This window comes from Lolium perenne, chromosome 7 (assembly GCF_019359855.2).
Source record: "Lolium perenne isolate Kyuss_39 chromosome 7, Kyuss_2.0, whole genome shotgun sequence".
Lineage (NCBI taxonomy): Eukaryota > Viridiplantae > Streptophyta > Magnoliopsida > Poales > Poaceae > Lolium > Lolium perenne.
The window spans coordinates 286204515-286216024 of record NC_067250.2 but is presented as its reverse complement, the minus strand read 5'-3'; the positions used below and the strand labels follow the sequence as shown (position 1 = coordinate 286216024).

The following is an 11510-nucleotide window of genomic DNA, read 5'->3' as shown; positions in this document are numbered from 1 at the left end:
GAAGCCCCCTCAACTTCATCGGAATGGCCACCTGGTGGTGCTCACCGGTAATGGGCCCCAAACAAAGTCCTGTGCCCGCATCTAGCCAAACGAGGAAGAGACCGTGGAGACAATTGAGCATGTGGTAGTTGTCGCCTACGCTGGAGCGGCGTAATGGGAAAAACGCATAAGAGAGATACGGTTGGGAGGGGGTGACGCAAGAGAGCTTATGAGGATCGGATACTATTTAAAAAAATAGGATTGTACTAATTAACCTCCTTAGAGTAACTAAACCAATCAAACATGGCGCGGTGTGCTTGGACTAGAACACCATCAGCATTATTTCCAACATAGCTATTTTTCAGTTGGCAACGAGAAAGCTTTAAACAGGAGGCTCGAGACGAGCTTGGCTCTGAATTAACGAAACCCCCAACCGGCCAGGGAATACACAAGGCCACACAAGGCCACACACCGCAACAACACACACCACAACACAACACAACGTTCCAGTGGCCGAACAGAGCCAACATGAACACACGGCAGATATAAGGTGTTTAATGGTGTTTTTTGCGCATCATTATTCATTCCATTAGGCATTAGTGGTAGTAGTAACCCCCTTGGGAAGACGAGGCACGAGCACCTGCATAGCCAACTTTGATTCCGCGAGGCTGCAAAAGTTAAGATCAATTCAGTTCATACATAGGATTGGCAACAAATCGCTGTAATGAAAGCAGCAAGAAAACTTATGTTTTCTCGTAAAAGCTCAAGAGGAAACCCATGCTATAAGAATAGGTTCTAGTTGTAGAAATGACACTCGCTGCTATTGAAATATTGCTTTTTTTTTTTTGTGCTTGACAAGTCTTGTTGTCTATATTAGGCTATCAGGGAAAGTGTCTGGATTTCCGCAGGATGGGAAGGCACAAAGGGACAGAGCATATGCACACTATAACTTGTCATGTGGAAAAAAGGTATCCTTGCTTCCTTTCATGGAATTTTTTATGGTACAACATCTTGTTTAAAATGTATGGTTAAATAGTTTTTTAGTATTTACGGTTACTTAGATATTTCAAGCAGGAAACATGCCAGGCCCGACGTTCCGGCATCTCCTGCTACGCAAGCACCATTGTCTGTGGACGTGGCGTTTTGGCTTATTAGGAAAAATAATTTTTTAACCCAATTCAATATGTTAAAAAAATCGAATAAAATTTCTTTAGTGTGCATCAGAGCATCCTATGTTAGCTCACAAAAGTTTTGCATGAAAAAACATTTTGTGTGACCTATGCAAAAAAGACAAATGAATGTTCCGTAAAAAACATTTTTGGACCACCAGAAATTATCTTTTTTTGCACAGGCGAGACTATGTGTGAAGGCATAAAATTTGTGGAAGTACACCACTAAATTTTTTTCAAATTTTTTAGAAATTTTAAAATATATTTTTCTAGCAATAGGTGCATCTAGACTATAAGCCAAAATGGATTTCTCCATTGTCCGCCAGTTGTACGAACAACATCTATATGCTCATTGTTCACTGAGCAGGCAACATTTATGATTGACTTTCGAAATTTTACCTCAGGTTCATCAAACAAACCGTCCTGAATTTTCTTGCATATTGCTCCAGCAGTCTTAACGAAAGCCTGCATTTCAAATGGCGTGAGAAAATCCTACAGAGAAATGGCTTCAAACACATTCGACATACATCAATCATCACCTCCTCAGCATTTTGCGCAGTTTTCGCAGAAGTCTCCATAAAGATCAAGCCATGCTCCTTTGCAAACTTCTCACCCTCAGCATAGCTCACGGCACGTCTTTCAGATAGATCACATTTGTTTCCAACTAGCGTTATTGTGATCATGCCCTTGATTGCAAAATTCATTACATCTTCCAGCCAGCTCGCGAGATGATTAAAGGTTTCCCTCCTAAATGTCATTATAACACAAGCACCATGGAGAAGTTCAGGAAAACATCCACTTCGATGCTTCATCCAACAGGGTAGCTTTCAGTATATTGCCCAAGTATTACCTTGTGATGTCATACACCAGAAGAGCACCAGCAACTTCATCGTAGTATGATCTGGTTATCGATCTGAATCTTTCTGCACCTGGCTGTTATGTTTTTTTAACACAACCACATGATATCATTAGTTCTTTTAACACAACCACACGTATAATCCACAGTTATCAACGGTGAGCACATTGGCATCCACTACAAATGTAGTACTCCATCCGGACCAAATTAATTGACACAGATCAAGATCGAGAACAATTGTATTGGTCGAAGTATATGGCTGCGCCAATTAGTTTGGACAGGAGGGATTAACTTATAATTTCCAAACAAGCTTTAATAATCCTACTTTCGCCAAGTAATTCCAAGCGCCACCTAGCACTTCGTACTACGTGGTAACTGCTAACTCTACAAGGACCCAACGATCTATGCACACCCAGAAAAGGTAAAAGAGGAAACTAGAGATTGCACAGAGGATACTGTCATACCGTGTCCCAGATCTGGAGCTTGATGGGCTTGTTGTCGACGGTGATCATCCTGGTGCCGAAGACGTCGGGCTCGACGTCGATGGTGGGGTCTTGGACAGGCTGGAAGCGCTTGTCGGTGAGCTGCTGCAGCAGGCACGACTTGCCAACACCTGCCCAACAGCACAACATCCGATCAGAAACGAAGGCAGTTGGGGGATAGATCTCCTAGACTACGAGAGCATATGCCGTTCCTTCTCCACCCTCTGAGATGCACTACTTGAGTCCAGTTCAGAAAAGAAATCTCTACCAGCAGCAAAAGAAATGGATCGATCGGGGAAGAGCCAAGAGGACCGGACCTGAGTCGCCGATGACGATGTACTTGAAGAGATAGGCGTACGACATCTCCTCTGCTGCGGTTGCTCTGAGAGCTAGCGTGGGGTTCAGGGGATTCGGTGTGTGCTCGAGAGATCGAGGGAGGGATTCGGGGGCTGAGTGTATTTGGGAGGGGAGGAAGTAGATCGTTGGAACTAGAGCCCTGGCAGTGGCATGGCTCTGATTATCTAGAGGAGTGGAGCAGCAGGTGTAGTGCCATCACAGACTCACAGTGAACTCCAATTTCCATCTGGTAGTGTAGACCTGTCTGGCATGGCTCTGATCATATATACTAGATTTAAATGTGCGCCTTGGCGCACGATCCCGTGGAGCTCATGCCAATGTAACGATAAAATTTACTACCAATATGATAATACAGAGCAACAAATTGTTAAAAGTGATAATTACTATTAAATAGGAGTTGTGGAGAAAATTTGAAGAGCCCCATTTACAAAAAAAAAAACAGTTTCAAGCTAACTAAATTACGATACGGCCATCTATTCAATTTCATGGTAGCATAAGATTGTTTCAGAGCACTATATTGATACCAACAGTAATCTCCTAAGCAAAATACAGTATTTGTGATGGCCAAAGTAAATAAGGTAGTAGATGGCCTTACTCATACAGGAAATTAAAACCTGGAAATAATTAACCTCTGCGTTATTGCCTGTGACTATATTAAGGCGGAAGTCTGAAATTATGGCATGAAAATCGAAAGATCCAATATTAAATAAAATGTAATACATGCAGCCATACTGATTATATCCCCATATTACTCATGTATCCTTTTTGTACCCATTTTCCAAATCTAAAACTTACCACATTGCTTTCTTTCCTGTGTATATATAGGTGTAAGACAGAATATATCAAAGCATACACCTAAAGCCTTGTAGTATCTATAATGGGAACTTTCTTATTCATAAACGAAAAAAACCACGACAAGTAGAAAGTGTGCTCTGAAGCAAGAAACAAAAATGACAATCACGCAGTAAATTAGCGCAAGCTAGGTAATACAAAATAAGTAGACAACCAGTTACGTAAAATAACAAGCAATAAATACCTGATTGTATGTCCACTCAAACATTCGTAGCATAAAGGGGAAAAAAACCTTGATCCATTTTATATTTCTACTCCATCTGATATTCATGGGGTGTTACCGAATCCGAGTGTAAACAAAATAGGCCGGAAACACAACACACAAAATATTCAGGTTTAAACCAAAGGCAGCTCCGACTTTAAGAGGTTTGAAGTTTCAACATCTAGGAAATGAAATCAATATCGTCATTGAGGAACATATATTCTACCTTCTAATTGGTCTCAGTCAGTAAGTGAAAACACACAGGACCTAGTCATTCCAAAAGGAAGTTCAAAAGACAAAAGTTCTTTCGGATTAATAAGATTTTTTGTAAAATGATGTATTAATCAAGCTCAGAGAATAGGCTACAGAAGAATTCAGCAGCAAAGTAAAGCGAGATAATATATATAAGGTGCAACTTGTACACTGAGATTGTCTTAAACATAATAACTTGAACCAGTATGAAATTCACACATATTAGTCCAATCTATTAGAGACTAGGGGCGAGAAAATATGGTGGTGTCAAAAGCAACCAGATTTCTCTGGTGAAGCTCCCATCTAAAGTAGCAATGCAAAGTCATTCCCTAGCACCCATCAGGTGAAATTTTCCAAAACACCAATTCAAATTACTCCGATCCAATAAAGAGCATAACAGAGAAGAAATAAAGAGCATTTCCGATCCAATATCTTCAAATGGAGCATCTTCGCACACCCTCGAATGTGCTAGTAAACAACAACAAATCCTAAAAGAGTCTGTCAAAGTTATAAAGAGGAGAAACAGTTTTCAAGAGGGATCTCGAAAAAACTGCCATGAGCCGCACTGATTGAACTACTCGACCGTAAATTTGGTGCTATTTACCAAAATGGAACTTTGCAGATCATGCATGTGAAAAAATATATGCAAGGAACATATGCAAACCTGTTCAGCTACAATATTCTACAACGTCGCCAAAAGAATTGACTACTATATCTGAATGCTAGCAGAAGGACTACATCCATGTGAAGAAACTACATTATAATTCTGCAATATGAATATGAGTTCTGTATAAGTTGGCTTTGCAAACCAGTGAATATTCTGGCCCATATATTATACAACCTTGTCCAACAAATATATACTCAGATTGGGAATTACTAATAACCCACTAATACCAGAGTACAATGACACACTTAAATAACAGAAGCAACCAACTTTGGTATCGTGCTTCACGTCACTGAACTATAGAAGGCAACATTCTTTAGATGACACATGACAGAAGTTGCTTGTAAGCTTTACCACAAAAACACATGTGAAGAAGCAAGCTTGCCTTCTGGCTCAGCTTGCCTTTGGCACTATAGAAGACAATATTTAACAAATGACTGATTTTTTTTTAATCTTTAAAGAAAAATATGCCGAAAATCAGATATTCTGAAATGAAATGCTAACAAAATATATGAGGATGTGAACCAAATTAGCGAGCTCTTCCTCCGGTGTATAAAAAAGTATCCTACAATCTTGACATAAACTACTAAACACCAAAGAATTGCCTATGATCACCAAGCGAAAATTGATAATTGCCATATAATTGCTTTTCCATTCCCTCGCAACCACGGCAGAGGCATGCCATAGGACCAATAATCACAGTACGACCAGATCGCAAAACATCCTGGGTAAGACATAGAAGGGACACAACGTAAAGTGAGAATAAACCAGGATCAAAGTTGAAGAATATCAGAAGGAAAACTACAAGAAGATATAGTAATCTACAAAGGCACTGGGAACATAATTAATAGTGAATGCTCTCTTCAGTGTACCGCAGACTGGACAAAGAGCTATGAAGCACCGATACAGCAAGACGGATACGGCGATACGGAAACCGAATATGAGATTTTAAAAATAACTTGGATTAGTTTCCCTATTTGTGGTTCGACCTGCAAAAAGTGAATCTAAGAATCTCAAACAACACCGAAATTCGCTTCAAATTAATATGTTTTGTTTGTTTGTATACGCTGTACAGGTTCTCTAAGAAATTTCGAAAATAAGATAGAAATTAGTGTTTCAGCCTTTAGTAAATAAAATAGAAGTTGTTAGGAAACCAGCTCTCATAATTTGCTTCTCAAGTTTTAGATATCTGAATATATATGACCATTGAAAAATGAACTAAATTTCATAAACAGACTGCTTTACTATGCAAGCAAGTACCAGCTCGTGTTTAGTGCTATCATAGTAGTATAACAGATGCTGAGATGCAACCATGGGATGAACGAAAGTGAATGCAGTGACCATTGGTTCGAAAAATCTGATTTGAAATTTCCATGACTTTCTAATTGCTCTGTCCCTACATATATTTTCAGATAACACTTTCAAAAACAAAATGAGATTCGAATTTTTTTTGTGAACTTAGAAAACGTAGATACAAATTAGACCCACTTTTTTTTGGAACTTGTAGAGCAACTTAAGGATTCCTCAACAATAATATGAAGCCACTCCGAACAGAAAATTTTCTGAAGAAATGAAAGAGATACTAACATAGTAGTATTGATATAACATATTCAGCAGTTCCATAAACCATGGAAATTAAGTTAGAACATACCATGTGAAACACGGGAGTGCCTTCACTCCCATCATCTCCTGCTTGTCCCGAGCTGCAAATTTGGTGCATTAATAGAAAATCAGGCAATTAACCATTGTACTATAAATTGTAGAAATAACCATGAAGAAGCACATCATTACATTAGTTATTTTCAACTTCTATTTTTCCTATATCCATTTATGCAGCAAATACAAAAATAAACAATCTGATATTGATCACCGTCTTGCTTTCGTGTTGCAGCAAGGAAACAAATACTGGAGATTATAGCAAGGTAGGACCATTAAGCTAGAATAAAGAAAACCACCAACTATATACCGAAAATTGTCCATAGATTGCAAAGAGCATGTATTAAGCACTAACTATTCAACTAAAACGAAACACAAATGGCTATCCGGATTCTCAGGAACACCAAAAGGGATAAAGATAACTGCTTTAAATATTTAGTGGTGGCACAACTATTCCTAAATTCCCCGTGAAAATGTTCTCACATTATGGATACCAGTTTATATATAAACTCAAGCACATTTAGCTACTGAGCGTGAAAGCAAACTCGCAACTAATCTAATATAAAATCAGAACAAAATCTGAAACTTACAAAGAATAGTTGAATCTTAACCGAAAAAAGTGGATATATCGCCCACGATAGCACCCAAGCAAATATGTCCAGCAAGATGACCACCTGCAGAAAGCAGCATCCATGTCAAGCAAAATCCGACGGATGGAAAATTCCAGAGACACCGATAAACACGGTACTAAACACGCAAGAAAGCACAAAGCAGAGAAGTGCACAAAAGCACAAATACTAAGTAAGCAAGCTATTATGACAGACTTATGGTATCTTAAAATTAAAGTCATTCTGCTTAGCCAAGCGTGAAACTATGAGAATATGAGAATATAAAGCGAAGGCAATATTCAGAAATAACAAAGGCAACATCTAGAAAAGGCGAAGGAAATATCTACTCTTACTTTCTTTTAATCTTTCATGGGCTGGTATTGCATTTAAATGCACCCCATTGACTGAAAGGAAAATATGAAAAGTATTTACTTGATTTATCTTCACTTGCCATCCAGCCCAGACCTGTTTGATTTTTTGGTAAACTTATAGAGATACATGTCCATGATAATTGGGTCTGCAACTCTCCAAATAAGAAATCCATATTCAGCATGTAAAATTTACACGTATAGAGTAGATGTTAATTGCTCAAATACCATTAATGCACCATCTGAAACATGAAACAGTAACTTGATATAAGTATATCATACTTTGCAGAACAGGAGAAAAGGGGCAAGGAGTGAAGATTAATCAGTGAAGCCAACCTGATTTAGCACATTAACAGATCACCCGAACCTGAAATCCACCACGAATCATCCAAGCATTCAGCAAAATGAAATAAAATTAAGTTTCCCAATCAGATCATAAACTACATCACTAAATAGGAGTTTCTTCTGAATGCAAACCTCACAAATAGATTTCTTCATAATTTTTTCCTTGCACCTCCTATACTGCAGTCTGTAGATTTCCAAATATGGCTCATACAGTAGCACAAAAATCTGAATTCAGCGGGACATGAAAGAATGCATAAGGGGTCTACAAATCGATATCTTATTTGCTTCATACTCAATTAATTTCTGCAATATGAGAATATAAAGAGAAGGCAATATTCAGAAATAACAAAGGCAATATCAAGAAAAGGCGAAGGCAATCTCCACTGTTAATTTCTTTTAATCTTTCATGGGCTGGTATTGCATTTAAATGCACCTGCCTTCCACACTTTTGTACGTGTTGTAGAACAACATAGAAACGTAGACTGCATGTATTATATATGCATCAAGGGATTTATTGTATGGAAAATGTCCATGAGCTTCCATGTCTAAATAGTAAATACTGACCATCTAAACGGGTAGCTCAACCAACTAAATAATTTGTGCATAGGAAAGGAGAAATATTCAGGTGAGGTAAGACTGAAACCAAGAAGTAGTAAACCAGATATGATTCTTTAGAAAAGAAAAGGTCTTGCCATGCATCTGAATATGAACTGGCTATCACCTCGCAAATATCTTGTGTAGCGTTACTTTTTCCATGTAGGTTTAACAGTTGATGTATCTAGTTTGGACTTGCCATAGGTGGCCAGTGATGAATCTCAAGCCATCACCTCTCTATACTGAAATGACCGCCTCCTGAAAAGAACAACAGGCTTAACTCATAAATGCAGACATCAACTAATAATAATCAGAATCTGTACAATTGGACCAATGTGTGTCTCGAAATTTCAGTTTTGACACCATACAGAAAGGCTGATATATGGTGATAGATTGCATATATGCACGTCACATAGTTGAGAGAGCTAACATAATGTACTGGCTGTAGCTTTAAGAAAAAAAACTATTAAGTATATGGCGATTCTTGTAGGTTCATCATTAAACTTGCATAATTTGAATATGTACAATTAGGATCACATAATTGAGATAAGTGATTTGCATAAGATCAAAATTTTATCACCAGGCACATCATTAACCATGTATAATTAGTCATGTTGTAGTAGCAGGTCATCCAGCTGTTGCTGAGTGCCAATCTATACATGCTCAGTACCAATCTGTACATATACACCAATGGAAGGCTACTTTGGCCATATTTGCAGCACAAGCACTCAGAAAATTGAGGAATTGAGTATCCATAGAACAAATCTTTAACAGTCAATAATATATATATGTGCAATAGCCACACAAGCAAAGCATGGATTCATCCATTAGAGGAAGGATGATCTGTTGTTACCTCTCGATCTGCTTTTCCATGACAATCATTGAGAAGTTGTTGACACAGTAGTTATATTACAAAGGATCAGAAGCATGATCATTCTCATCTGAAAGCGTCTTTTAACTTTCTCCAACTTGGTCTGTAGGCGAGACACTACCTAGTAAGCAGAAGACAGAAACCACGAGTTACAACAAGTTACAGCTTTGGATGCATTGGCAATGAAACAAAAAGCAAACTAAGTATCGACCAACTTCAAATAGCGTTCTGATTTCAATATACATGCGTTCATGCAAACTATCAGTTATCCCTATTTCTACGACATCGTTGATCAAATTGCTAAAATGAAGAATTCTATGGGAAACACAGGGGATGATATATAAATGATGATGTGGACCAGAATGTCTAGGAAAAACTACGAAAGGAAAGTTTTGCATAGCTGATGCTCGTTGAAATGCTAAATACCTGAAGCCCCTCAAAATGGGTTAAATCAGTAGGAAATTAAGTCAAATGAGCTCCATCAGCAACACTTACTCTGCTAGGAGGAAAAGGAAATTTTAATTCTCTTACGATGATAATATCTGTACAACAAAGGTCATTAGAAAACATTATGTGACTTCACAGACATTATTATTTCAGAGCATCAATGGTATTACTAAATAGCTGCCACAAGTTACTTGTAGTTTCAAGAAACCAAAAGTTTATCCTTCGAACAAACAAGTAAATGATGGTAAAAAGTTCACAACTTGACAATGAAACAGTGAGCATCATAAATGATGGGGAAAGCACTTCTCTGTAACACAATGAACCCGCTATAGTGAATGCAATCATGCTTTCAGCACTTCTTCTCTTCAGTCTGCAGTAGTACTAAGAATTGTTGGTAGTGGACATATTAAACTGTCCAGGTTTGGAAACTACTTAATACTGAGATGCAAAAGAAAACTTGGTAAATAAAATTTGACTCCATATTAATCACTAATGGTACAGAAAATCAATTGCCTAAATCTGTACAAAATGATGGTGGACTGAAAATACAAAGAGCAGTTTTTGTACTGAATATATTAGTTCTTACAATGATGAAACAAACTATGATTTTTTCTGTTTAGCAAACTGACTATGATTAATGAGTATATTTTTACAGAAAATATAAACCAGTACAATCAGATTAGGCGAGATAAGTAGCAAGCAAGCACATATATTGATTTGCTACTCATAGGCATAACTACAAACTAACAACAAACACGTATTTGGCTCCAAATCACAAAATCTGGACCTCTTGTGCCAAGCAGCTAATGCCCTTGATCTGTTGGATCATAGTGACTCTAAAACATGTAAAAGAGTGTTGGGAAGGAGGAGATCAATCTGCCGGTGGGGGTGAAGATCCCAGGAGCAGAGGAGCAACAGCTCAGGCGGAGGAGAGCAGATCTGTTGGAGCATTCAACTATGAATCATACCTGCACTCGTCCAATAACCAGCTGGAGCGCATGCAGCACCTCACCGCCGGCCACAAGCCCTCCGGCCGGCTGGTTTGAGAGAGATGGGAAGTGAGACGGGAGAGAGAGAGGGGCAGAGACAAGGGAGTTGAGAGGCCAGGAGGGCGTACCTGGGAGAGTGCCGTCACTGCTGGACGCCATGGAACTGGCCAGCACCGGCCCGTCTCTGGCCGCGCCCCGCGACCGTCGCCTCCGGGCGTCGCCGCCGCGGATCGGCCTAGCGCCGGCCCGTCTCTGGCCGCGCGCGGCACCTCGGGTCGCCGCCGCCACCGCCGCCCTCGTTGAGGATCCGCCCCGCGTCGACTGTGCGGGATGGACGAGGCGCTGCTCGCCTGCTCCTGGTCATGGCGACGGCGGAAGGGGAAGGCCGACGACGGGGAGCGGGAGCGACGGCTGCGGGAGCGGGAGAGGCGGCGGCTGCTGGATTGGGGAGGATTGGGAGAGGCTGCGGGAGCGGGAGAGGCGGCGGCTGCGGGAGCGGGAGACGCGCCAACGCCGGGCCGCGTGGGCTTCATCGACCCATGGATAAAAAGCGGGTTCGCGTGAGGGCCTCGCGTCCTGGACTACTCCACCAGTGAAAAATGGACGGACAAGATTGCCAGACGGGAAGATCCAACGGCTACGAGCAGCTAATCTCTGTGAGGCCCCCTATGGGGGGCATCATATACAACGTTAGATTTATTTTATTTTTAGCTAGATTTAATGGTACTTATGTACCACAGTAAAATGTACATTTGGCCTAGTTGGAAGAATTTGCTAGGCAGTTAAATTGAAAGCTTCGCCGAGCCACGCACCCGGCGG

At 39.9% G+C, this 11510-nt stretch overlaps 1 protein-coding gene across 12 annotated transcripts; it reads right to left on the bottom strand.

The window, feature by feature from the left end:
- Positions 1-296: 296 nt before the first annotated feature.
- On the bottom strand, positions 297-11046 carry LOC127312400 (ras-related protein Rab-2-B). 12 transcript variants are annotated; one of them, XM_051342930.2, is made up of 17 exons: positions 10820-11046; positions 10671-10739; positions 9682-10072; positions 9238-9376; positions 8512-8642; positions 7923-8015; positions 7782-7812; positions 7674-7687; positions 7431-7594; positions 7060-7143; positions 6465-6516; positions 2804-5537; positions 2469-2617; positions 1999-2081; positions 1688-1895; positions 1548-1613; positions 297-647 (listed from the first exon to the last, which is right to left on the bottom strand). In XM_051342930.2, the coding sequence occupies exons 12-17, from the start codon at positions 2847-2849 to the stop codon at positions 576-578; spliced, it is 624 nt and encodes a 207-aa protein (XP_051198890.1). In that variant the 5' UTR covers positions 2850-5537; positions 6465-6516; positions 7060-7143; positions 7431-7594; positions 7674-7687; positions 7782-7812; positions 7923-8015; positions 8512-8642; positions 9238-9376; positions 9682-10072; positions 10671-10739; positions 10820-11046; the 3' UTR covers positions 297-575. The 12 variants fall into 12 exon arrangements, with proteins under 12 accessions (XP_051198890.1, XP_051198891.1, XP_071679208.1 ...); XM_051342931.2 differs by having other exon boundaries at positions 9682-9751; XM_071823107.1 differs by having other exon boundaries at positions 8483-8642; positions 9682-10739.
- Between the last annotated feature and the right edge of the window lie 464 nt (positions 11047-11510).